This window comes from Calidris pugnax, unplaced genomic scaffold, assembly GCF_001431845.1.
Source record: "Calidris pugnax isolate Ruff unplaced genomic scaffold, ASM143184v1 scaffold337, whole genome shotgun sequence".
NCBI classification, from domain to species: Eukaryota; Metazoa; Chordata; class Aves; order Charadriiformes; family Scolopacidae; genus Calidris; species Calidris pugnax.
Genome location: NW_015091098.1, coordinates 427,628 through 454,698, shown reverse-complemented (window position 1 = coordinate 454,698; position 27,071 = coordinate 427,628). Strand labels below are relative to the sequence as shown.

At 46.2% G+C, this 27,071-nt stretch overlaps 1 protein-coding gene across 2 annotated transcripts in view; it reads right to left on the bottom strand.

Moving 5' to 3' along the window:
* FBXL20 (F-box and leucine-rich repeat protein 20) overlaps nucleotides 1–26,989 on the bottom strand; it is a 39,120-nt gene extending 12,131 nt beyond the window's left edge. Inside the window, exons 1-8 of one of the 2 annotated variants that reach the window (XM_014957935.1) lie at nucleotides 26,804–26,989; nucleotides 11,332–11,393; nucleotides 6,187–6,241; nucleotides 3,614–3,688; nucleotides 2,092–2,186; nucleotides 1,567–1,635; nucleotides 1,284–1,379; nucleotides 175–301 (exon numbers count right to left, since the gene is read on the bottom strand). In XM_014957935.1, the coding sequence (XP_014813421.1) occupies nucleotides 175–301; nucleotides 1,284–1,379; nucleotides 1,567–1,635; nucleotides 2,092–2,186; nucleotides 3,614–3,688; nucleotides 6,187–6,241; nucleotides 11,332–11,393; nucleotides 26,804–26,950 (726 nt within the window). In that variant the 5' untranslated portion in view covers nucleotides 26,951–26,989. Of the gene's footprint in view, nucleotides 1–174; nucleotides 302–1,283; nucleotides 1,380–1,566; nucleotides 1,636–2,091; nucleotides 2,187–3,613; nucleotides 3,689–6,186; nucleotides 6,242–11,331; nucleotides 11,394–15,399; nucleotides 15,419–26,803 lie in introns of those variants that run through there. The other variant, XM_014957936.1, reaches the window with a different exon arrangement.
* Between the last annotated feature and the right edge of the window lie 82 nt (nucleotides 26,990–27,071).

Sequence of the window (27,071 nt, the reverse complement as noted above, 5' to 3'; positions counted from 1 at the left end):
GTCCCACCACCCGTGCTGAGCTCAAGGCTATTAAAGAATGTCAATAAACGCAGTTAATCTCCAAGAGACAGATTGGGAGTAACTACAGGAACGTAACATTTCTGGAAATAGCAAAATCCAGCTGTTCTTGTTCAGTAACACCTGATTGAGTGAGCCCTCTGCGCGGAGCCGTACCTGCGTGCAGCCCTTCAGAAACAGGGCTTTGAGTCCCCCGCAGCCCCTCACCAGCGCCTGGATCCCATCCTTGGTCACTTGGTCACACCAGGAGATATTCAGCTGTTCCAGCAGCGGGCATCCCTCGCTGGATGGGGGGAAAACACAGGGAAACTTGGGTTTGTTTGGGAAAGAAATCCCGCTTCGAGGCAGAATCTGGGAAAATTCCCATTTCTGGCCCCCACCTGAGCACAGAGGACACTCTCCAGGTGTGATTTTGCATTTGCAAAGAGCTGCCAGGAGGAGAAACACTCCAGTGTAATTTGTTATGAGGAAGAGATACACATGCAATCATGTATTTAAGGCAGCTGCAGCACAGACCTGACCATGTGAAACTGGAGAGAAGGATGAAAGACCCTCAAGGGAAGGAAAAATCAGGGTTGAAGTATTTTAATGTAGCTACAAAAATAATTTAATTATTCTTTTGTTCTTTCAAATCTGTGTTTTCTTCTGGTGTCTACATTCCAGTGTATTTCCCCCTGGTAGATTTAAGCAGTTATAAAGTTTTTTAACTCTCTCCTAAGCAGTTTAAAAAGAAAGTATTTACAGGCATTGATCAGATCCCCCCTCAGTCTTCTCTTCTCCAGACTAAAAAGACAGAAGTTCCTCAGCCTCTCCTTGTAAGAGAGATGCTCCAGGCCCCTCAGCATCTTTGTACCCCTCTGCTGTCCCCTCTCCAGCAGTTCCCTGTCCTTCTGGAACTGGGGAGCCCAGAACTGGTCCCAGTGCTCCAGATGGGGCCTCCCCAGGGCAGAGCAGAGGGGCAGGATGACCTCCCTCCACCTGCTGGCCACCATCTTCTTAATGTTCCCCAGGATGCCATTGGCCTTCTTGGCCACAAGGGCCCATTGCCAGCTCATGGCCATCCTGTTGTCCACCAGGACTCCCAGGTCTTTTTCCTCAGAGCTGCTCTCCAGCAGTTCAGCCCCCAGCTCTGCCGGGGAATGCCCAAATTCTGGTCACAGTCACACCTCAGACCGTGCCAGCCTCCTCTGCAACACCAGACACGGGGCAACGGCGGGTCTCACCGCCTGGAATCAACTGGCAAAATCAATGTTCTGGGCTCCTACCTGAGGGCTTTCAGAGAGAGGTTGGTTATGGACGTGCAGGAAGCCAGGTCGAGGTGCCTGAGTTTCGAGCAGAACTTACTGAGGCTGGTGCATGTGCTGAAAGAGAGCACACAAGATATTCATGCCAGAAATTTATCCAAACTCATCTATCTTTCATAAAACACACATTCTACCATCTACCAGATGCACAAACCTGTGGTAGATCTCCTTAAAAAGGAGATGGAGAATATAATATGGTGCACACAGACAAGGGGGTGACGGGGCAGGTGAGAACGTTACTCACGCGTCTGTGATCTTGGTGCAGCCATTTAGGTTCAATACTTCAATATTTCTGCAGTTCTGTGCAAACGTCCTTGAAAGAAAAGGGAAAACACAGTATTTTTTTTCAGGCAATAGATTCCCAGATGTTTTCCTGCATTTGTTTTATCTGTATCATCAGACACAATTTTAAAAAATTGTCTCAAGCAAAATTAGTAAGTAAATAAAATCATTTCTGTTGCCCCGTGTCTTGCCTTGGGATTTCTCAGCCTAAAGGCACCAGTTTGTGATTCAGCACCAATTCCTACAGAGCCTGCAGTGGCAGCTGGCAATATTTTAATGAGAACTGAGAAAAATGGCTACTGCGTGAAGCTAAAAAATGATAAATTAAAAAGGCATTTATGTTATCTCTCTTGATGTTTTAAGTTAGACACAGAGGCCAAAGATCCCAGTTCCAAAGTGTTCATAAATCACCCCAATCCTCCGTGGTTGTAGGAAAGGAATCATTCTTTACATCGTATTTAAGAGCAGAAAGAAGCCATACTGCTACCTTAATGCATTGTCTCCGACCCCCAGGCAGCCTCGCAGGCTCAATTTCCGCAGGAAACCCCCACATCTTTTAGAAATATTCTCAACTACCCGGCCCTGTTGGAGACAAAAAGAAAGACATTAAGATCCCAAAGTGACAGCAGCACTCAAGAAATCGAATTTGATATTTCGCGGATTAACAACAGTTCGTTATTCTAGGTAAAACACTGCTCAGAAAATAAAAATATGCCATGACAATAACCTAAGGCAGGGAGAGGGAGAATTATTCAGCTTCTGAAGATGGAGAGACACGAGGCAATCACCCAACGCCAGAGCTGCCACAACACGGGCAGTGAGGTTTATATAAATCAGTACAGTCAATATGCTGTAAGTGGATATATTTAGATTTCTATTTGAAATAGAGATGAGGCAGAACCAGCCCAGGAGTTTAATTCTCTCAGAAAAAGGGATTTTAAAAATTTGTGTTCAAGAGATCTGGAAAAATCGATGGAAGCCTCCAAAGACTTTGCTCTACCTCCAGGGAAGTCCATCATTCCATGGGTCTGGAGCTTCCAAGGCATGTAAAGAGATAAAGTATTTATTATCTAGAACAAAAATCATGCCATTTACTTCCTTTGAGAAGTCTCAGGCCAGCCATACCCCCGTAAACAGCACAAGTCAGAGTCTCACAGCCCTGTCCTTTGTCCCTGCGTCTCAGCCTGGCAGAAAGAGATTATTTTAACTCTTTCCTCCACAAATAATGTGTGTATTTCCCACAAGGTGTGAATCTTCAGTTATCAGCTGGTTCATGCCTCTGTCTATAATGAGTTAAAGCGATACTCTCCCTATCTCCCTCCTCCAACATGTTTTTAAGAGGATAAAACCTTCTGATAAGAAACTTACGTTTGTTTTTTTTTGGGTCTCTTATCTTGATTAATGCAATTTGGATTTTCAGAACAGCGTGACAACAGGGTCCATCCCTGTCAGCCCCGAGTAGTTCACATCTAACAGATCTAGAACAGCTGCAACAAGGCTTTTTCCACAGCTGCATCTTCCAGGAACAATTCTGACCTCATCCCCTGGGATCACCTTAATTTATGTTTGATTGTTGACATGAAAGACAGACGGGAGAGGACAGACATATCGCAGGCCGTGCTGCAGAAGATGTTTGGTCTTAATGGTCTAAGCCAGGGCTGTGGTAACATTTCTTTGAGTGAAAGGAAAAGCAGCCTAAATTCTGCTGTACAGCAGCAGTCGTTTGCCACAAGCACACACCTAATTCCACTTATTTCTGTGTTCAGAACACACACACACACAAATACTTTCCTTCTATTACTACCCTGAAGTCCTGATACAGATATATAATTCTCTCCATTTTCAAAAGCTGAATGGATTTCCAAGATTCCCTGAAGCACAGAAGAACTGAAATTAATGATTTCTATCTCCAGGGAAAGCGAAAAGGGTTACACTGGGAGTATTAATCCATTCTAGGCTGTAATTACATTTTAACAAGAAAAATGGGTTTGTATGTCACTTAATTATACCTCAATATCCCTCTGGAAATCAAACAGGTCAATTCGCTGCCAGTTACTGCCATCCAGGGCCAGAACATTCCATGCCTTTATCGGGGGAAAAAATGTAAATGTGTTGTTAATACGAAAAAAAAAAAAAGAAAACACCACCCCGCCAGTGGGGACCTAGTTACAGTTTGTTCCTTTTAGAAACAACATTCGGTCTCAGATGTTAAAGCAACAAGTAATTACAGCCAACAAGGAAAACAGAGCAGTTACTGGAATTGCCAGCTTGGACAGTGTCCCCTCGCCCGCCCGTGCCACCCTGGCCACTTCTGTCCCCCCCAGGATGGGACACAGAGCTGGAGCATGGGCTTCTTCAGGGTCCTGGCTGGAATCTAAGCCCCTCTGTGGTGAAACCAACACCTCTAAAGGACACTGGAGGGACCAGCATGGAGATGGAGGATGCCAGGACATGGGTGAGTCCCAGAGGAGACCCTACACCTCCAAGAGAAGTGACACTACTTGGAGGGCTCGGTGGGACGGAGGACTCTGTGGTGACATCCCATCAGTGGTGGGTGAGGGTCTCATCTCACACACCTCCCAGCAGAAAGAGGGGCTGGAGGCAGTTCCACACCTTGGTGCATGGGGGGCTGCATCCCAGGGATGGAGACTGTCAGAGCTTTGGAAGCATCTGGATAAAGCAGCCAGCTCTCACCTGGACCCACCACCGCTGCCCCGTTTGCCGCCTCTGAATTCAGTGTTTGTTTTGTTTTGGCTTTTTATTTTTAACAAATAAACAAAATATCTCATACGGCTCACGCTATGCGAACCAGGAACTGAACGTCCCAGCAGAAAGAGGGGCTGGAGGCAGTTCCACACCTTGGTGCATGGGGGGCTGCATCCCAGGGATGGAGACTGTCAGAGCTTTGGAAGCATCCGGATAAAGCAGCCTGCTCTCACCTGGACCCACCACTGCTGCCCCGTTTGCCACCTCTGAATTCAGTGTTTGCTTTGTTTTGGCTTTTTTTTTTTTAACAAACAAACAGAATGTCTCATACAGCTCACGCTATGAGAACCAGGAATTAGTAATTCTGCCCGCAGTGAATCAGAAGGGTTGTCAACACAGTGCTACACTTCAAGTTTTAATTACACAATCAAAGTAAACAACTAGATCTCATAATTAACCATGAGTCCATCGTTATGAAAGAGCCCGTGTGTGTAGGCAAATTTTTATACTACATCTATTACAGGCACTAAGCTGCATCTCCATCCCAATATCTACTGGGTCTTGCACAAGCCACACACAGATTTACAACAGAACTGGAAGCATTAATTTTCCACATTTCACATCCCATCGCCGATATTTGTTTTAAGGTCTAGTTATGGCCATGAGAAAAGTAATAGCTCCTGTGGAAGAGAAGTGCATCAGTGGATGCAAATTATAACACAGCATGTTTTAAGGTGTAACATAAGGGGATGTTACATCCAGCCCTTCCGTAGCTCTGTGTGGATGTGTCAGTCCTTTACAAGTCACACCTAATGTGTTCTCTGATGCCCCATGGACTGTGTAAACAGAGTGTAAACAGTGTGTAAAGAGGAGCAGTGACAAACACGGGAGAACACCTCGACATTGCAAGGATCTCTGACAGCCCGTTTTGGTCAATATTGTTCTGCTGGAGCAGTGACTTTTGGCTGGAAGATCTTTCAGGAGAAGACCTGTGTTACCATGGGATGATAACCCATGGATATTTTTAAATGCAACAGGATATTTAAATGCAACACAGGATATTTTTAAATGCAATTCAAAATGTTTCAGCATAGTCTTTTTTTTTTATTATTATTATTCTTATGTACTCTGAATAATGCAACAAGTTTATGGTTTCAATTCTGAGCCCAGGACTGATCAGGTTTGTAGAGGTGTCAAGAACAAAACCCCTTCCTGCGTAACCCACTTCCCGCTCCTGCAGTAACGCTGCTCTGATCAGATCCTGGCAGGATAAAGTATCTGAACGAGTCTGGTGGCTCTAGATAACCAGACCTGCAGGTGAAGGCATCTTCCCAAGTGAATAATCCAAGCCGGATTTCAGTCTATGAGTTACTTCAGGAAAAAAACAAAAGCATCCTTGAACAAAACAGATGCTCTTTCCGCCACTTACATCAGCTGCATCCAAGTAGGGAAGTAAATGCTCACTGACTGGGCAGCATCTTTGTGAATTAAAATTTCTGTATCACCACCAGTACCCACAAGATGCCATTCCAGACCCATCCAAATTTGGTGTTTTCACCAGCGCAGGCTCTGGTACAAACCCAGGCTGAGTGGAGAGTTCTGGGGCAAAGCCTTGGCCACCTCCCCCTCGTAACCCACTGGGGTCTGGGACACCAGGAAAACGGTATTCAAGCTTTGAGTCCCCCTTCACTGGTGCCACGGGTAGTTTCTGGTACTGTGGTGTTAATTGGGGAAACTAATTAACAATAGCTGAGTTGCATGAAGCTCCCTGGTACAGATCCTCCCAGGTGGACGTGCTTGGGAAGGATGGGGTGAGAGGATTGTCACCCAGACCCAGTGACTGTGAAAATCCACCCAGGAGGAGGAAGGTTCTTACCCTGGAAACTTGAGCACATCGACACAGAGTGACCACATCCAGGAAAGAGAAAATTCTGTAACAGAAAGAAAAGATACTTTATCGGTTATCTACACTTAAAACAAAGAGAACATGGAAAACAAAGGGGTGTGGGTGTGTGTGTGTGTGTAAAAAAAAAAGGACTGGAGACAGCAAAACTTCTTTGTAATTCAGTTGAAAAGCTGAACTGTGAAAAGAAGCGCAGACCCAGCAGTTAAACTAACGACAGCAAACCAGATCCTGAGCCACTGTGAAACGTTAATCTCACACCTTGTAGTGTTCACTGACAGCAAACAAAACAATTACTTATCAAAACAGTCACTTATAAGTATCGTGCAGCTCAGGAGTCAAACCCTCCATTGAGACAGGGCAGAACAACCGGCGTGGGGCTGTCCTGGCTCCTGTCTGAGCATCGTTTTGCTCAGCTGTGGGGCACAGCTGGGCGATCTGGTGGGTGGGGGGCACAGTGCCCCAGAGAGACACCCCTCTGGGACATCACTCCTCTGCCAGGGGACACCCCAGGGCTCAGGCGGACACCCCGGTGTTGCTGCCCTATTTACTGGGATAAAGGAATTAGATGGGACACCCCCCTCTGTGAGTCCAGGAAGTACCGAGCCCATTTAAAGCTCCCAAATCCCTACCAATTTATCAATAGGGTTATTTCATGGGTTATAGTTATTCCATCATACTCCAGAAAACAGAGCAGGCCAAGTGAACAGCAGAGAGACAGTAAGGTCTCATTCTCTTTGCTGGCAAATATAAAACCAGAGGATAAAATGTCTTTTCAAAGACAATACGAATGTTTGACAACAAGAAAACACTCGCCCATACGCTTTAACCTTGAAGACCACCAGAAAGAGAAGGGAAGTGTTATCAGACGCAAGCACTGAAGGTTTGGGGCAAGCAACCTTGTTCCAAAGACTTATGCTATTTTATAAAATACTCTTGTCAGATAAAATAGGGTTGTCCAGGAGAAAATCAGAGAACAAACAAGACTGCACTACTCCAAAAATCGAGAGCGCTGTATGATGAATTCATCTCCCCAGGTAAGTACCAAGAATCCACATGAACAGAGAGCACAGGCAGGGACAGGGCTGGGGGAAGAGGTGCCGCCAATGAGCCACATCCTGGGTGAAAGGCACCTTGTCCTAGAGATAAACGAGGGGTTAAATCCAGGCTCTGGTTATTGACATCACGTTTTAGTATGTGCCACACACCCTCACACACCCATGTATCTGTATATTGTCATATACAAGCAATAAATCACGGATTTTCAAAGTTTAGGAGAGGATAGACACACGGCTGAGATATGACACACCATCAGATAACCCAGCTTTCTTCACTAGCAGGCATATAAAAAACATTTTCCATCTGCCAACATTGATGTAAGAAGAGAAAAGGATGCTATCCATAGAGGATGAATGCAGATTATTCCTCAAAACCCAAAACGCTGACAGGTACCACGTAGCTCAGCCCTCAAACACCCAGTTGAGTCAGGACACAGCAGAATAAACAGCCACGTGCTCTCCGGTGTTTCCTCTCTGCCCAAAACCACTCAGATTTAAGGAATTTGGTTCAAGATATTCCCATCTGTTCCTTACACATCTCCTGAGACAAAATGTACAGTGAGATGCTGAGATACAGGTAGTTAAGGGGTGTGGGACAGAGCTGTATGTGCTTTACCATAACACTGTTTTGGGAACCCCCTCCTGGATTTCAGCAGCGGCCCCAGACTCGCTCTCAACTCCTTACAGACCAGCCTTCCCCTGGGCTTAAATGTCATTTATTCAGACACGTATGTGAGCGCTGGGGATTTATTTAGCACAATGTCAATGTGCAACAATACAAGGAAAGCCTGGGGAAATGAGAGGAGGTAGGGAAAATTCTAACTTTCACCCTAGATTCCCATCAGCGGAGCAAAAAACCACCCAACTCCATGGGAACGGGGGCTGTAACTACACAAGCTTTCTGTATTTTCATTAAAACTGCTTTCTCCATGGAAATCCCAGGCTATTAATAACCGTCTCATCCCTCTATCAGGGCTATTAGGTCTTGGCCAAATTATTTTCCGCTTCCTGCTCCTCCCTTCCCAGTTTACCCACACAGAAAACGTCGACCCAGCAAAATGCTTGTTGAGCTCCGCCAGGAGCTCCCTCGTCGTCCGACCCCGAGATTTTGGCTCTGAAAAGCTCAAGAGCCTTTTCCAGTGTTTTCTGAACCGCACTTGCATTTGTTTTCAAGAATATCAGGCAGTGACTCAGCAGAATCAGACGGGGGAAAAAAAAATAAAAATAAAAATCACTCTTTCAACCGCGTTTTGGTCGATTCAGAATTGGCTCCAGCTCCAACCCTTGCCTAACCGGAGAGAACAGCAGGAGCCCAGCTGAAATCTCACAGACACAGCAGCAGCCCAAGCTAAGTCTTCCAACGTTGCCCCGAGGACTGGCTTCTTCTTCTCCAAGGAGCTGTTGGGGAATGTTTAAAACCACCCCAAAACCCCCAAAGCGGCTGCCCCTGTGGCTCAGCAATGACTGAGCAGACACCCTGTCCAGGAAAATGGGACGGGGCAGAAATGCTGGGCCTTTTTCCAGTGTAAAATAAAGCAAAGGTAACCTGTGGTCACTTGAAACAGCCAAACAGCTGGTTTGGCTCCTTTTTGACTGTCCAAAGGAATATTCACATATAAAGGTGTAACCTCCCAAAAACTCTTCTGGCAGGAGACCCGAAGCAGGAACAGCAGTTTCAAGACAAGGGGTTGTGACCCACCAGCTGATCTCTCTCCCCACGAGCTGCAGGACATCTTTTAGAGTTCTGCTCCAGGGGAAATGCAGGATGAACACCATGGCCACCAGCGACATGGTAGGACAGGAGAGGACACAAAAGCTGAAGCATGGACACCTCTGAAGGAAGGATCTCTGAGGACAGCCCCCCAGGAGCACTTTACACCCCTACCCCATTCCCCCCAGATTAAAGGTGTGACTGGAGCTGCACATTTCTGTGTCTCAGGGTGTGACAAAGGCCACTCTTCACCCCTTTCATACCCTCCCACTCTTTATTTTGCCCAAGTCCAGCTTTCCACTCCGCGACCACATCCATGAGACACCAATGCCATCTGCAGAATGAACAAACCAGAGAACAGGACCTTACACAGCGGCACCGCTTCAACACACAAGGCTTTGTCCCGGAGACAGTGACACTCATTTACAGGAGATTCCTGCAGATCAACGCATCCAAGTTTCTCTTTCAAAGGCTGCACTGTCAATCCCCGCTAATTAATCTTCACAGTATGCTAACAGTGAATTCCAGCTCTCAAAATCATTACTTATGAACTTTTAACGTTTATAAACTCCGTCTCCTGATTGTGCCCAGGTTCCAGGCAATCCTGAATGCCTCCTCTGCTCCACAGCAACTGGAGATAGCAGGGGACATGAGACAAAGGCATTTCTGCAGGGCAGAAGTGTGTGCACTCCTAAGAACTCAGCCACTCTGTGGTTTGTGCCGATGAAACTCCCTGCCTGGTGCAGGGACCTTCCCTCCCGCTTACCACAAATCCTTCTCCAAACATCTAGTAATGTTCCTCCGCACCAGTGACCTCCTACAGCCCAAGGTGGGCTTACTGGTCCCACTCAGGATCCTTCCATCTTGACCAATCTGCCTGAAAACTCACCCGTGCTCTAAGGGAGGTCCTGCTCCTTGGCAGCCAAGTGACCACACGCCTCTTCCCCTGAATTCCACGCAAAAATCGCAATTAAATTCCACCCCTCGATCTCTTCCTCTCCCAAGGAGATTCCCATCTTCCTCCCGAGGAGATTCCCCACTTTCCCTGTGCCACACACACCCCTTGCCTGTCCCCAGCCTACCTGTGTCTTGTCACCTCACCACAAGGACAAATCCTGCTTCTGCTGCATCTGAACCATCAGTACGTACTTGCTCCCATCAGTCAAACAATCCCCTCCCAGAAAATCCAGAAAGATGCTTTTCTCACTCTCCAAACTCCCCTTTTGCTGCGACACCTCTGTACTGATGGTTCAGGGCAAGCGCTGGGGGATAAAAACCACTGTCACCTGTGAAAAACTGTGTCAGTTTATCTGGGCAAGGGCATCCTGTTGTGTTCATTACTTCATCCCGCTCCTCCCACAGGACGCTCATCTCCCCCCGCTCCCCAGTGTTGATTTTTACAGCAATCCCTCTCCAGCCTGGACAATCACTTCCCAAACACCCACCATTAGCAGCAAAGAGAGCTTTAGAAGCCACACATCTTACTTTTGGATGAATAAGACTGGAATAAGAGAGACCTAATCAGATCAGAGATACCATTACAGAGAACAGAGGCAGCGCAGTCAAAAGAAAAAAAGAGTCAAGACTTCTTTTTATTCATTTTATTTCACGAGTGAGTTTGAAGCAATTTCCTGTGTCAGAGCTCTTCTCCCCAGACTTTTCCTTGCCATTAAACGCTGACAGTACCACACAGATCCTTGAAATGTAGGAATTTTGTTCACGTTAATAATTCAAGCTGCCACCTGCAAGTGCCTTCGCCGTTTAACAGTCTGGCATCTCCATGAACACGACTTGACTTCAAGACATACAATTACACACACACACATCACACTCCTGTGCTGGGGAAGGCAAACTTCAAATGGTACCTGGGGAAGGCAAACTTCAAATGGTACCTGTGTGTGTGTGTGTGTGCACGTGGGAGGACAGCACCGAGATCAACAAACTCTGATCTGCTTGATCTCTGCCCCCAGGACCATCCTACCTGGTGCTGGAGCAGAGGAACTAACTTTTTTTTTTTTATTATTAAATGGAACACTTTTAAGAGAGGCAGAATCCTATTCTACTCATTAGCCCACACTTACCATTTATTTTCATTAAGGACTGACTTAGTCCTTAGTTCTTCCATCGACAAAGCAGGCAACCAGGAAATTAATTTAACATTTTAAGAAACAAAACCTAATAATATTTCGCATAAACTGCCGCTGATGCAGACCTTTGATCCGCTTCTGTTTGTCTGTGGCTTTAGAAGTGACCCCATCCCAGCTCCTGATTTATGAGTGTACCAATAAAACCAGCCACCGACTGCAAATAACAACACACACCAGTCTCCCCAACTGAAACAAAACTTACCGAAGTAGCAGCTCTTTTGGAAGTTTTTTGTTGATCACAGCTTCATCGTTGTTTGAGAACATCTGTAAACAAAACCAAATTTAAACATTTTAGCCATATATATATTTTCATGAAGTAAACAAAACCTCCTTCACTCCAGGGAAGAAGCTGCTGGGTAACAAGGGCATTTCAAGAGAGACACCTGGTCCCATAAAGTCTCAAAAGATAAACTTTGTGCTCAAGCTTTCAAACTCCTGGATGGGACCATAGTTGAACAGGATATTACAACAAATACGGTTCAAGAAGTGGCTCAAGAGTGCTCTGTGGATTGATAGATTAAATATAAATGGAGAATTTTAATATCTTTATTAAAGTAAGTGATAATTAGGGGGTACTCGTGGGCTGGCACTGCCTGTAGGAAGGTACCAATCGCAGCGTGACCATGGGGCTCCATCTGTGTCACCCTTCTGTGCAGGTACAGCAAAGAACAGGCACTTTAAAACCATAAAGTGTAACTACACATTAAACAAACACACAGCAAATGGGTTGGAGGGAAGGGCCATGATAAGAGTGATGAAACAGCCCTTCCAACAACTGGAGGCTGAAGATGCCAGCACAGCAGGACCCGTTTCCATAACAGGACACAGTCTTACAGAGGTCCTTGCAGCCTCTCCAAAAGCAGCCTGAGGGGCTTTGGGGAAAGGGGCAAACAGTATTTCTTTTAAAATAACGAAGAATGTTTTAAAAGGAGACGTGATCACTGGTGCTGTGTCAGGAGGGATGATTCTGGGAAAACCACAGAATGCTATGGGGTTGGAAGGGACCTCTGGAGATCATCTCGTCCAACCCCCTGCCAAAGGAAGTCCACCCAGAGCAGGTCCCACAGGAACGCGTCCGGGTGGGTTTGAATGTCTCCAGAGAAGGAGACTCCACCACCTCCCTGGGCAGCCTCTGCCAGGGCTCTGCCACCCTCAAAGTGAAGAAGTTCCTCCTCATGTTTAGGTGGAACTTCTCATGTTCAAGTTTGTGCCTGTTACCTCTTGTCCTGTCCCTGGGCACCACTGAAAAAAGCCTGGCCCCATCCTCCTGACACCCACCCTTGAAGTATTTATAGGTGTTGATCAGATCCCCCCTCAGCCTTCTCTTCTCCAGACTAAAAAGCCCCAAGTCCCTCAGCCTCTCCTCGTAAGAGAGATGCTCCAGGCCCCTCAGCATCTTTGTAGCCTCTGCCCCTCTCCAGCAGTTCCCTGTCCTTGAACTGGGGAGCCCAGAACTGGCTCATGGTCATACCATGTTTTTCCAGGGCAGTGAAGCCAGAGCTGCTGGTTGGATCCCACGCAGAGCATTAGCACAGGGGCCAACCATTTCCAAACCTGACATGGACTTTTGGACCAGCAAAAACCACCCCCACTGCCTGCAAGAGAGAGAGGAGCTCCTCTTTCCTATGGAGTGCTAAGAAAAACAAGACAGCAAAGCCTCACGTGCTTCTTGAGGAATATCTACACAGATTCTAAAGCCTTGGTATTGTCTTGCCATGGTGAAAAACCAAACAAACAACAAACCTCCACACACTTAGGCCTGTGGGAGGGATGATTAGAGCGATCTGTGAGCTCAGGCTCTGCTGAGCAGCGATGCCTCATTCCACTCAGAAGCATGATTTCAACATTTCCAAAAGCAAAGCCTGGAATGAGCTTTAATTTCATTAATAAAGTTTCTCTTCAACCTTCAGACCAACCAAGAGCCAATCCTCCTGAGCCACGCACCTGGTAAAAAACTGCTGCCGAAATTACAGGCTGAAAAAGCTGATTCGATAACGGGTCGATTAAGTGGGCTGAATCAATTGAGTTGTGTGTATGCAAAGGAAATAAAGCCAGCATCAGCCAGGTCACTTAAGTGGCAGAGGATCAGATTAAGAGTTAAAAAAGGAAAGTAAGATCTTAGTGGCTTATGGAGCTGTGCTCGGCCTCGCTGCCGGACAACGGCTTCTCCAGGCAGCAAAATATTCCACACCCGAGCACCCATCCAGCCCCATCACCTCCTGAAGGAACCACCACACGCCAGCATCAGCCAGGTCACTTAAGTGGCAGAGGATCAGATTAAGAGTTAAAAAAGGAAAGTAAGATCTTAGTGGCTTATGGAGCTGTGCTCGGCCTCGCTGCCGGACAACGGCTTCTCCGGGCAGCAAATACTCCACACCCATCCAGCCCCATCACCTCCCGAAGGAACCACCACAGCTCAAAGGGAAAAGCCAACGTGCTGCTGCTAAATTGCCTTTTAACACGCTGCCATCAGTGAGAACAAACCGGCACCACCAGGAGAGAACACCGAACCCAAGGCTTTTAGACTCAAACTAAAAGGCAGCGTTTCTAAATCACAGTTTGCTTTTTAGTTATCTCCGGATACCGAGGCACAACGCTGCCGTGGGACATGAACTCTCCAGCATTCTTTCCCAAAATGTCACACAGGAAAAAAAAAGTGTTGCTTCCCCCCCCCCCAAGACACTTTTATCACTTCCCACCAGAAGGTATCACAAGTTAACCTGTCCTGAAGGGTCCCACCAGACAGGTGACTACTCAGCCCATTTTGTAGATAACTAAAATGGAAGTTTTGCCACGTCCCCGGCTAACACAAGTTCTGGGAAGTCTGGGCCCTCAAGATGAGGGCAGAAGAGCATCTTCTGGAGTCAAGAACTGTGCTCAGACCCAGCCATGGATGCCATCCCACACTTGGCAGATAAGGGGGGTGTCACAGCAGGACAGGACAGACACCAGTGAGGCTACAAAATGAAGGAAATTCTGGAGAAAGCTCTAACGAAGGAGAAATGCAGAAGAATTATTCATGGGAAAATACAACTCTGATTTTTCTCCCCCCTCAGTTATAAGAACAATAGTAAAGAGGCAGATCCATCCTCTTTCCCATGATTGTCCAGGCCAGAATTTTACATCTGAACCAGCCCCCTCCGCCCCCTCACAAAAAAAAAAAAAAAAAAAAGGGTAAGAGAAACTATAAGAGCAAATCAGATAGCAGTAGGAGACTTCCGAAAAGGAACCAGCCTAGGAGAGAACAGGCAAGGGGCAGGAAGTATTAAAATAGAGATCCCAGAGGCAGCCAGGCAGCCTTTTCTGTCTCATCTGGATTGGCAACAAGGCTTTGTCTGATTCCAGATAGTCACTGCCCGGTGTTAACTGGGACTGTTCATCAGGGACACACTTTTTTTCTTGACTTGTGCCCTTTGCTTTGCTCGGTAGAAAAAGCTTACCTTGATTCCTGTGCAAATCAAAGCCTTAAATTGCTTTTTTTTTTTTCCTGGAGAAGCAACCCTTTGACCAGTACTATGCTAAAAGAACCTTTGGTCTTACGAAAGAAGTCCTTGGACTGAAAGGTGGCAGGATGTGCTGTGTGGGAGATCCTCAGCTCTGGAATTCCCCCTCCCCTGGAAGACAGTGAGGCACCGGGGGCATCACCAGACCCGTTTTATCAAGGTTTCCTTCAAAACTCAGGGCTGAGGACAGAAACTGGGCAAAACCAGGCTGGAACTGGGATATACTGCTACGTCACAGCAGCATGTAGAACTACTTATATATACCCATGGATGTTTTTACTTTCTGGTGAGTCCATACAAGAATAAAAGTAGGCTGAAAAAAGTGTTAGAGGCTATTCTAGACTTCCAGGCTTTTGAAATCACTTCTAGGGATAAAAACTAACTGATCTAAGTTTGCTTTTCCTAACATCTGTCTTAACATCCTTTAGTACCAGGTGTTATTCAGCAGAGTAAGTTATTCTTGACAGGATACAGAAAATAAGTAAATTTTCTCAAACGTAAATCTTCCTATCTGTGTAAAACACAGAATCTTCTGCCGTGCGAAACCACATCCCCTGCATGGAAAAAAGGGAAGGGGGCAGAGGATGAAATCCCCCTCACTTGTCCATCCACCCATCGAGATGAAGGCAGATCAGGGCATCCTTCTCCTGAAACAGCCTCTAAATCTGGAACAAACACCACAGAGGCAGATACCAGACTTTAAAACTTGTGTTAAATCAGTACAGGTTACTATACTCTGCTACAAGGCGAAGGAAAACACAACCTACCAGAACCCCAGAGCTGGGCAGAGTTTCTCATAGGAAATGCTGAACTTCCTCGTGATTTTACTCTAAATCTCTTCCTGGTTTTCAGAGCAGCATCTCCAGAGAGCGGAAGCGCTGGGCAGCTGGAGCTACACGGGGCCACAGCGCACACAGGAGTTGGGCATCACTCCCTCGAGATGATTTAATTTTCCTGCAAATATTGCACTGCTCAGGAAATGGGCAGAACCCAAGAGTTTTCCAGGGCATGTGTCTGCTGCCGGTTTTATGCTTAACACGGAAAGATGCTTTACAATCCAGGAGATATTTGGTGTATTCACACTTCAACAGCGCTGCACGTGGAAATTCCTCCCCATTCCAACCAGGAACAAAAGGGAGAACAAACAGGATCCATCTAATTGTAAGTCCAGCAACTCCAGTGGTGGGTTCAGCACCAATTCCACAAGCCCAGAGAAACGACAAAACCGAGGAACTTAATCCATAAATCAATCCTTTATCTTGCAGATTAATTAAAATGTTAACTCACTGGTTACCATTCAAGAAAAGGAGAAATCTAACTATTTGGCACCCGGTTTAGAATACTCCATTCAGCATTTGAGAGGTGCACCCTGAGGGGCTGGTTTTGGAGTGGTTTTTTACAAGTAGGTGGCCAGAGGAAGCAGCAATGAGGATAAGGATGATCCAAGCCCTCAGTCGCCCCCAGGAACTCACCAGCCACCCCTAAATTCTCCTCCCTGCCCTGTCCCATACCAGCTGAAAGCCAGAGATTACAACCCAGGAGACAAACCCCTGGTACTTCCCGGGATGCATCTGTGGGATGCTTCTCTCCAGAGCACTGTCACCCAGAAACATCCAAATTGTCCGCATCTGTGGGATGCTTCTCTCCAGAGCACTATCACCCAGAAACATCCAAATTGAGCAAATTTACGAAAATAAATGGACAAAAGTGATCAAAAAATACAGCTCTTACAGCCTTACGCTGAAGTCACTTAACACAGAATTGTCCATTTGTTTTAATAACTTCTCCCTCACCTTTCTGGCTATTCAAAGTTTTGCAAACTGGCTCAATTACACCGGTTGCCCAGTGGGTGAGGGCTGTGCACGGGGCTAATAAATAATAATAATCTGTAATAAACAGATTTAAATCCCATGAACAGTGTAGGAGGCAGAGTGGCTGTTCAGGCACCAGTCACATCAGCCGTTCATTACTGGGCAGAGCACCCCAAACTGGGTCACCTGCGTGACATCACCCCAGGATGCTGGTGACAGCAGCTAATTATGAGTGTCCCTGCAAAGAAACACCTACATGTGTCCCGTCCTCCCCATCCCCGCAGAGAGGGATGGCAACAACAGTTGATGCAAGCTCTGCAAGTGAAGCAACTCTTCATTATTGGAGGTAAAATACAGAGTATTGGTGTCATTACTGCAGCCATTCATTTAGCTTTGGAGCAGCCTCACGTCGTTCCGGATGGGATTTCAGGAGCCACACAGGCCTGGAGACTCCTCTCGGTGCTTTCCTTTGGGTCTGGCACCATCGCCCTGCCCAGTGTGAACTGGTGTGGTCAGTATTTAGCATGGAAATGAGGTGTCCAGGAATGATCCAGCCTCTGGGTTTGATGGAGAGACTGCCCAACTGCTCCTCAGTAAGTGGCACAACGTGTGTCACCGGCAAATGTCAACGCAGAAAAGGGGGGACAGCCACCTCCTCCAGCTCCTCTCAGGAAATCCACGCTCAATAATATACATTTTGGTATATTTTAGAAGCTTCCACCTGAGCAAAAATCACTGTATCAATACAAAGGCCTCAATATCAGGTTGATTGACTTATTCCGCAGCAGCAAGTAAAGAGAAGAGCATTTATTCAAAAGTTCCTGCAAAATTTACATCTTTGCTTCCAGAATGGTTCCGTCCCCCGTGTCCCCGGTCCCACAGAGTATCCAAACACACATCAGCACAAAGTCACCTTCCCCAGCTCAGAGAAACCCCCCCTTGGAGTTTGCCAGGGACCCCCCGCTCCGGGACGGGACAAGGCTTTCCTGTAAATGTCACATCTGGCAACGGGTTGGGTTTTATTGTTGGGGAAAGGCTGGAGGGATGTTTCCATGAGGAACAAAAGGTTTGTTTTTCACTTTTTTGTGTGTGTGTGTGTTTGGAAAAATCCACTCGAGAAGTTTCCTAAATGAGTTATTTCAACATTTGCAGTTTACTGGAAGTAATTAGGAATATTAACGTACAGAATAAAAAGCACATTTATTTTACATTACCCTAAATGCTCAAGACTACTCCCTGGAAGTCATTCTGAAGTTACTGGCTGTGTTTTTCAGAGAACAACAGTTTACTCGCCTGACACACCAAAAAAGACTTTCCACTGGAACAGCAGCAGGGATTTTTTTTATTTTTTTTTTTTCAATAAAGCACCATTTAGACAAGAGGACATCCCAGAGTGTCCTTGTCTGTGCGACAGCAGACACTGAAAAACACCCTCAATTCTCCCAATGTTTTAGTTCTGCAGAGTTTTGCCCACTAAATTGAGGAGGGGCAGAAGGACAGAGTGGATTTGCAGTGTTAACATGGGGGGGTTTCTCATAAAACATGAGACCTGTATCGTCCTGAAACTGAACAGTTCTATGTTCAGTTGGACAAAAAAACCAGGCTGCTGTTAACATTAAGGGGAAATCGAGTAATTGTGGGTGTTTGTGCTCAGCAGTGATACAGCTGCTGCACACATCAGCCTGGGTGGGAGCAGTTTTATATTTACTGCCGACAAACACAGCTGGTTTTCAACCCAGCCCGTCTCTGGCACCAGCACCGGGAGGGGGATGGTTGGTCTTCAAAAATATATATAAAAAAAAATAAATCACATGAGGCTTTGCGTTAGAAGCATCGGCGCCAAAGCCAACAAGCGAGCACACGGCGTTAGGCTCGATCTGGACTTTGAACTCAAGCATTTTTCTTCTAAAGCGGAAAATTCAAAGCTCAGTGGAGGAAAAGGGATGAAGCTTATTTGGAGCTTTAGGGAATGGGTGGCTCCAAGGCCAGCAAAGGCACAAAACCCATTGTTACGCCGTTATCCACCTAAATGTTCACTCCATGGAAAATAACCCAGGGTCTGGCACACCCAGCCCCTTGGGAACCCCGACTGAAAATCCCTAAAAGCCCAGGAAGTGCCACCAAAACGCACTGCTGTGACTGAGGACACCGTGGGGTTGGTGCAGGAAGACAGGAAGATGATGAGGAAGATGATGGACATGGATTTCAGTACAAAGCCAACCAACCAAGAGAGACACATCCATCCAGGTGGGCAGCAGAAAGTGAAAACTATAAACCTTCCTGAAAGTAAGTACAAACACACAACTAATGAAGTGTTTCACGTCTCTATATTAAGCAAACCTCATGCAAAATAAATAGTACCAAATTTAAAAGCATGCCCTCTTAAAAGGAAATCTACAAAACAGTAGTAAATATTAGAAATTTAAAATAACGCTACTCATTTACTTGCCTAACAGAAAGGGTGCAAGACAAACCTCTTACAAACACACCAGGAAAAGGTACAATGTGCTGAGGATGAAGGTTTTTAGATGCTCTTCAGACCTAGAGCTCATTGTCCCCCTGTCCACAAGCAACCACCAGCCAGACCCTCCACGACTGCTCATAACCACAGGAAATTAAGCAATTAAAACCAAGAGAGAAAACAGACTGCAATTATTAGAGTAAATAATGCATTCTGGAAACTGTTTTTAAGCCGGGGAAGGTGGGGAATCAAGAGTTACCATCATAAATTAAGGATTACTTCTGTAGCTGGTGTATTTTGTCCACCCCATCCCCACCCACTCCGTACCATCGAGGCGCTTTGGAGATTAACCCTCAGAGCTATAAAAGAGTCCTTGGCTATTCTGAGGTGAAAGAAATGAAACATCTGTGCCACTTCATTGAGAGTTTAAATCCCGAGGAGTCCGAGATGCCCTGGGAGGTGTTCTTCAGCTGGCTCCCACCCAGAAAGCCAGTATTACTGGGAGTATTTATACCACTTTTATCTGCTACGGCCCATCTGGAGGAGATGAACAAGCCCAGTCCGGAGTCACCGAGACAAGACACACACCAAACCTAGCTCGTAGTACACAACTCCAATCTAGTTTAAAAAAAAAAAAAGCTGAGCATAAAACACAAAACACACGAAAAAAAAAGTGGAATTCATTCCGTATTTCCTTTGGAACAGCTCGGTGAAGCTTTGAAGTGACTTCTTACAAACACCATCAATACATACCAACACCTCTGTTGGTAGATATTGTTCATTTTGGAAAAAAAAAAGATTCTACTATTGCTACAGGGCTCAAATAACTGAAAAGTAAAAGATGCAGAGCGAGTGCTGGTTGACAAGTGCTCCTTCCCCAGTACAAGATACGAGGGGAGCTGGAGTCTAAGTGGGCTGAGCTGCCTTTCTGGAGGCAAAGAAAAAATTACTGTGCAGAGATAAGTCACACAGAAGTGACAGCAAAATACAAAGTTAAATAAATAGCTTTTTTTGTCTTCCTTTTTTTTGAATCAGCAGTGCTAAAAGCACGAGGCTGAACAAAAATAATCAGCAAAGCCCTACAGAGCTCAAGCCCCCGGTGAAGAACCACCTGCTGCCCCCAGCTCTGAGGGAGCAGTAACACAGAAACTGCCACGAAGATGAAATTAATCAGGTGATTTAGGTACAAATACACAAGGTTGTAGTGTTCAAAATGTAAAAAAAAAAAAATAATAAATAATCAGATATGCAGTACAGGCAAGATACTAGAAGACAATTCTGATTTAAGAAACACCATTTCAACTGGAAGTACCACGTGTGCTATACCCTATTTTTAAAAAAAAAACCACCCTAGAAACTGCTGTCAGGTACCAAAAGGGCACATTCATGGGCTTTTTGTTCATCCGGTTTTTGTTCTTCCATCCCAGTCCTGGCTCCGAGAGACTTTTCCACAAACAAAGCATCCCACAACTACACCGAAAAGCTCACCACATTCATTTTTTTAAATTACTATTTCAAAAATACCACTAGTGCTTTATTTCCCTGCAGACGGAGCGGTGTCCCCTGGCCCGTCCTGCCAAGGGAGGACCCGCAGGCGGGGGGTGACAGACTGGGGAGGCAGCAGCTGGCAGTTAATCGGCTTTGACTTCACCAGAAGTTGTATCTGGTGCTGAATGAAAAATGCACTGGGAAAACGTCAGCAGGGGCTCGGAGGGCCCAGAACCACAGGGGTGGGGGGGAGTTGGTATGATATGTCTTATCTTGTACATTAAATCGAGGGGACAAGCAGCAAGGAGCAAAACCACCACCCGTGCTGTCATCAAAGCTGGTTCGGGGCATCTCCTGTTTTTAGCTCCATTAAAAACCTCAGCATCCTACGAGTGGTCACCTGGGTATTTTATGCCCTGTTACAGATATTCCATTTAAAACGATGCTACTTTCTCACACACTCCCTTCAAGGTTTTAAATATACACTGTTGCCCATAAAAAAAACCATCCCAGACCAACAAAGAAGGAGAATATAACTAAAACAAAGACTTCCTGGCTTTGCAGGGACACAGCCTACAGCTACAGACTGTGCTGTAAAACACCCACTATCACTATTTATTCTTTTTCTTTAGCCTTTTTAGAAGCTCATTTCAGCAGGGCAGTGGTTTACTACAAATACCCTTTGAATGGATGTATTTCATTTATTTAAAAGCACCGCAAACTGCCACGCTTCAGTATTTTCAGGACAAGAAGTGAGACTCCTCTAGGTCTCCACGTCCCAAAGCTCATCACGCAGGGGCTCGGAGGGCCCAGAACCACAGGGGTGGGGGGGAGTTGGTATGATATGTCTTATCTTGTACATTAAATCGAGGGGACAAGCAGCAAGGAGCAAAACCACCACCCGTGCTGTCATCAAAGCTGGTTCGGGGCATCTCCTGTTTTTAGCTCCATTAAAAACCTCAGCATCCTACGAGTGGTCACCTGGGTATTTTATGCCCTGTTACAGATATTCCATTTAAAACGATGCTACTTTCTCACACACTCCCTTCAAGGTTTTAAATATACACTGTTGCCCATAAAAAAAACCATCCCAGACCAACAAAGAAGGAGAATATAACTAAAACAAAGACTTCCTGGCTTTGCAGGGACACAGCCTACAGCTACAGACTGTGCTGTAAAACACCCACTATCACTATTTATTCTTTTTCTTTAGCCTTTTTAGAAGCTCATTTCAGCAGGGCAGTGGTTTACTACAAATACCCTTTGAATGGATTTATTTCATTTATTTAAGAGCACCGCAAACTGCCACGCTTCAGTATTTTCAGGACAAGAAGTGAGACTCCTCTAGGTCTCCATGTACCAAAGCTCATCACAATTCAAACAAGCTTCTTTGATAAAGACACATTCCTTGTAGTTCTGCCTCTCTCCAAAGCCTAGTGGTAGTAAGTTCTTTTTCCTCACTATTTGGTTTGTGTTCTGTTGTCACCAAAGAGGTGATGATGGGATTTTATTGGTATTACTTGGAAATAAAGTCAAATGATGGTGTCTCAAGAAAACCCCTACCTGAGACGAGGTGTGAAGGATGGTGGATCTGGAAGCAGCACTGCAGGGATCAGCCTGGCACGTCCCTCCACCAGGCACACACAGCCCCGGGTGTCACACCCCATCAACGTGGCCACAACATTCCTGGGGCCGACTTTCACAATGGCGTGAGTCAAACGAAACGCACGGCAGGGTAAGCCCAGAGTGAAAACAATAATTACCTCATCTGTCCCAGGCCCCAATTAATAATGGTATCGAAGAGAAAACGAGCCCTACCTGTGCATTACAGGCTGTCGCACTCCCTTTCCTTACACCGATGGTGAGGCAGGATGGACACAGCCCAGTTGGGCACCTCTCCCCGGGGACACTGGTGGGCCCTGTGCTGTCACCTCCAAGTGACAACACCTCAGGGAACCCCATTTTGGCACCGAGGTGTCGTCCACCAGGGTAACCTGCAAGAAAAGCCCTCCCCATGGCCTTACACCAACAGCCCCAACACCCACAGCTCGGGCAGAACCAGTGACGAGCCCTTATCGGGCACTGCCCAACATTCCTCATTGCACCCATGTCAGTGAGGGACAGGGGAGGAGGAAATACAGGTTTTCTGGCATTTCTGCTCATATTTCCTGCTGAAATTACTGTTTGCCAGGCTCAGCGCTTCCACTGTTGCCCAACTCGGCAAGTACAACTCCTCGCAGAGGAAGAAGATAATCCCATTTGGGAAAATAAACCAGTAAAAGTGGGTGACACAAGCTGGGGCTCTCAGGTGACACGGGCCAAGGTCACAATCCGAGGCTCATAAAGCTGTTGCTCTGCCTAATTACAGCAGGGATGTGTCCATGGCTGCCCAGCACAAAGCCTACATGGGGAAGGAGATAGGAGACCAGAACCTCCCCCAGTGCCCATTGAACAGAAAGAAATGAAAAGCAATCAGAACTGGTTTCCCAAATACCTGTTCTTTATGGGTCAGTTCCCCACACTACATCTTCTGTCGGCAACTCGCCTGGTCAGTCCCTGTACGTGGATTGCAAAGGAGAAATTCAGAGCAAGCAAAATTCCCCCCCTTCCAACAAAAGGCCTTTTTCCTGTGGAATCCTCCCTGCTCTCCCCGCAGGGTCAAGGATCTTTTGCGCAACCAGTTTGATTTTTGCTTCCAAATCTCACTGAATTCCTCTTCCCTCCGCTGGTATGGGCCCAGCGGGGGCGTGAAACACAAGTTCAGGGTTTACATCCCTCACTACCTTAACGTTTAAGCAACCACTTTGTACACAATAATGTTTTATTATTCACCTCCCAAAAAAATAGAAGTGCTGGCTTAAAAAGTATTGCACGTAAGCGTGGCGTGAGATAGCCTCAAAATAAAAACAATAAACGGGGGTGATGGGAGTATGAAAAAGCTATCAGCTCTGACACCACCCAAATCTGTATTATTTTTTTTAATTTTGAATGTTTCTCGTGACTTATGAGCCACACTGTTAAATACCTGCCAAAACAAAACCTCATGTCTTCACCGTACTCCCTCAGCACCAGTTTCACTTGCCACATGAAATGAAAGGCCAGGGGAAGTGTAACCTCAGATTTTGCACGTTTCTGCCTGAAAACAGCAAGGAGAGGGGACACCGTGGGATGCAGAGAGTGAGGACCTTCCCTGCCCACTGTGTTTGTGTCCTCTGTTTACACAACCTCCAGGGCTCCAAATAACAAAGCCCTAAGCAGAGGGGCAGAGGGCAGCAGGCCAGCAAAGGGAAGGAGACAACCCCGAAAGGATCAGGCTCTAGAACATAAAGCCAAGCAGCCCCACAACGTGGAAATGGCATTTTCAGAGCCAGGAACCCAGCAGGTTCAAAAATGGGATTAGGGTAATTGAGATTATTCAATTCAGCTTCCTGAATGCAGACAAGATTCATTATTGGAAGGCAACTCCATTCTGGAGCGTTTTCAATTTCTCATTTTGCTTTCAGGTTCCCTCACTTCAAGGCAGATGGAAATTCAAGCAAGACCTAGGACCTACAGCAGCCACTAGAAGAGTTCCAGAGAGTCAGAACCCCCTCACACTGAGGATCCTGAATCCTGGGAGAGAAACGCTGTGAAATGCACTGGATCCACACGTTTCTCCTGCTGAAGGAGCTCACAAGGCTCCCACAGACGCTCCCTCCTCAGATACATCCCTGGTGTTTGCATTTTATTTTCTTTTAATAGGACAAACTGCCCCATAAAGAAACGCTTTACAGCCGGAATCAACTCCTGCTAATTGGAGGTTTTGAAGGCTCCCTGAGGAAGCTGGAAAGGATGGTGCTTTTTTTGGTGGTGTTGTTTTTAAGGATGTAGAGGAGACTACATGTATTGCTCACAGTCTGGAGAGAAAAAAAAAAAAAAGCAACTATAATTATTTAAGCCCAACAACACGGCTCAGTGGAACACAAGACACTGCAGAGCACCAGGTCCCTGCACGGGGAAAGGTTAAAAGCCAGGAGTCAGTTGGTGCTGATGATGTCTGTGACTCGTCCCACCGTTGGTCTAACACCAAAGAAACCACTGTGTGTATAAAACACCCCTCCTCATCCCAGGCAGGTGGTTTTCAGCTCTGTGTAAGCATCAACCATCTCTGAGTGGTGCACTCTGACCACATCCACTCCGCTCGGGAGACCAGAAAGCTCAGAGGAACACTCTGCCCTGGAAGAGGCTGATTATTTTTTGCTGATGAGTTAGTGAGAGCAGTGAAAAATCAGTGAAAGTGAGCCCAAACCCCTCGGTTTCCAGATGACATCCCAGGGCAGGAGAGCGTGGATGAGACAAACTGAAGGAGGAATGAGAACAGGAGCCTTTGGAAGCTCTCAGAGGGTTGGTACCAACAGTCAGAAGCATCAGAAGTGACACCCCCCTCTTCTCTGCTAACATCCAGCTGCAGCTCATCAGGCATCACGTCTCGGGTACCACAGGGAGCAGAAAAACCCCAAACATAAGCCAGGATTGTGATCCATCAGGGCACATTCCATATTAAACCAACACCACAGAAAATTAGGAGGCAATCTGGGTAATGTTTTCCCTTTTCCTTTGCTTTGCTGCAGTAAGTGGTTATTTTCTCTGCGGTGGCCCCACCTCCTATAAAGGGACTTGTTTAGAATATGCTGGTTGGGCTGGGGTTGCCCCAGTTCATTCTTTCATTTAAAAAGAGAGTTCCCCTCCTCCTGCACGGGGCGGCTGGCGACACGCACGGCCCAGAAACCCACGCGCAAGGCACATTTAAGAAGCTTAGCCCATGCTCCATTACCATATTTTATTACTAAAGTAAGAAGAAACGATTATTAAATCCAATCTAGATTGGATTTTAAGATTACCCAACAACAATAGTTTGAGGAATCTGTTTACGTGGCTTTAACAAAAGGCATTAAACAGAGTCTGAAAACCTGAACCAAACTCCCCCTCAATAATTCACTTGTTATTTAAAGTCTGAAACAGACACAATATACATTAGTCACCTCCCTGCACGGAGCTATTTTTACCCCAAGATAAGACTCCAGACACTCAAAGGGCCCTACTTACCCCCCCCCCAAGCTGGGGAACTACCCCAGCAGCCGGCCCCGTGTCCAAGCTGGGGGCAGCACAGGGGGTGATGAAGAATGAGGAGGAGGAGGACTCCTCACCGAGCCTTCAGCCTGTGCCGTCTGCTGTGATCTTACGATATTCCACCACTCTGAATACAGCAGTTTCCAGTCTCAACACATTTTTTGCATAATTGTCCTTATGTCACATTAAATATGAACTATTCCACTGAAAGGCACGCTCCTCTCAACAGCAAACAGGACTTTTACTTTTAAAGCAGAAACACAAACTGGTTTCTAGAAAGAGTAACTGAATTTCTACCCGTACTTCCCCTCGGAAAAATAAATCTATTTATAAGCTTGAATACACTAACATTTCTGAAGCTTTTCAGACCACAACATCCTCACTCGAAACCCACGTATTTGAAGCAAAAAAGTTCTGAACTCATCCAGGATATATAGGTGAGTGGGTCAGAGATAATCAATGCCAGGGCTAATAAAACCATGCCCTTGATTTACTAACCAGAACATACCCAAGAAATGGCATAATGCTTAAAGGCACTTCTTGGAGCCCAAAGTGAGCCTTTCTGTAACACGCTGACTCTTCCCATAAAAATTTAAAGTAAAAAAAAAAACACCATCATTTTACACCCCAAATCCTCTTTGAGCATTTTGCTTATTTTCCACTTCACTATGTTTTTTTTTTTTTAACAATAATACACAATTCCTGCAAATATATCCCACCTAGAAGAAACACAACACAGCTCTTCCCCACTCCTCTTCCACAACGAACCGGGTTAATCTTGCTTTGGTACAAGCCTGATGAAAAGCTCTCCCAATGCTGGAACCAACTCCAGTCTAATTTCAAGACAAAGGCTACACAAGCAAAAAGAAAAAAAATAAAGAAAAAACGCTGTTGCCATACGAGGAGACGTTTCTCCCCAGAAGATTGCTACCAACGTGCTGTTATGCTGTACCCTGCTCTGTAACCAGCCACTCTGCAGTAATAAAAAAAAAAAAGAGCTGTCAAAAAAAAAAATAAAAAATCTGTGCAGCCAAGAACAGACTAGAACGGTAAAAACAATACGCCCGGATCAAACGCGTTACGCACGCAGCCTTCGCTCCCCGAGCTCCCAGGTTTAGCTCAGTGTTTATATCATGTGGATGCTACAGAAACATGAATATTCCAGCACTATTTAACCTGAAACCCTTCTAAACAGAGATGCTGCTACTTCTTTACACTGCCTGGCAGGGATTCGAGCGAGGAAAAAACCAGAATATAACAATCATTTCCCGTGCAACGTTACAAAACCATTATTTTCTGCACCTTTCTCAACTCCGGGGTCGGTTTCCTGGGGAATTCAACGCTGCTCTCGGCGGAACCAGACACTCTTCGGTTTACCATTAACCAGTATTTTCCCTTTACAGCCTTCCCGTCCCCTCCCTGTGACGGGGGGGGGACACACAGCCCCATCTTTACCGTTCCGGGCTCTGTTCCTCCCGTACCGTCCCCGTAGCCCCCACCAGGAGCCGGAGAGGAGGAAGGGGCAGGTATTTCCATCCTGCCCAGCAGCCTCCCCCCGCCCCCAGGAGCG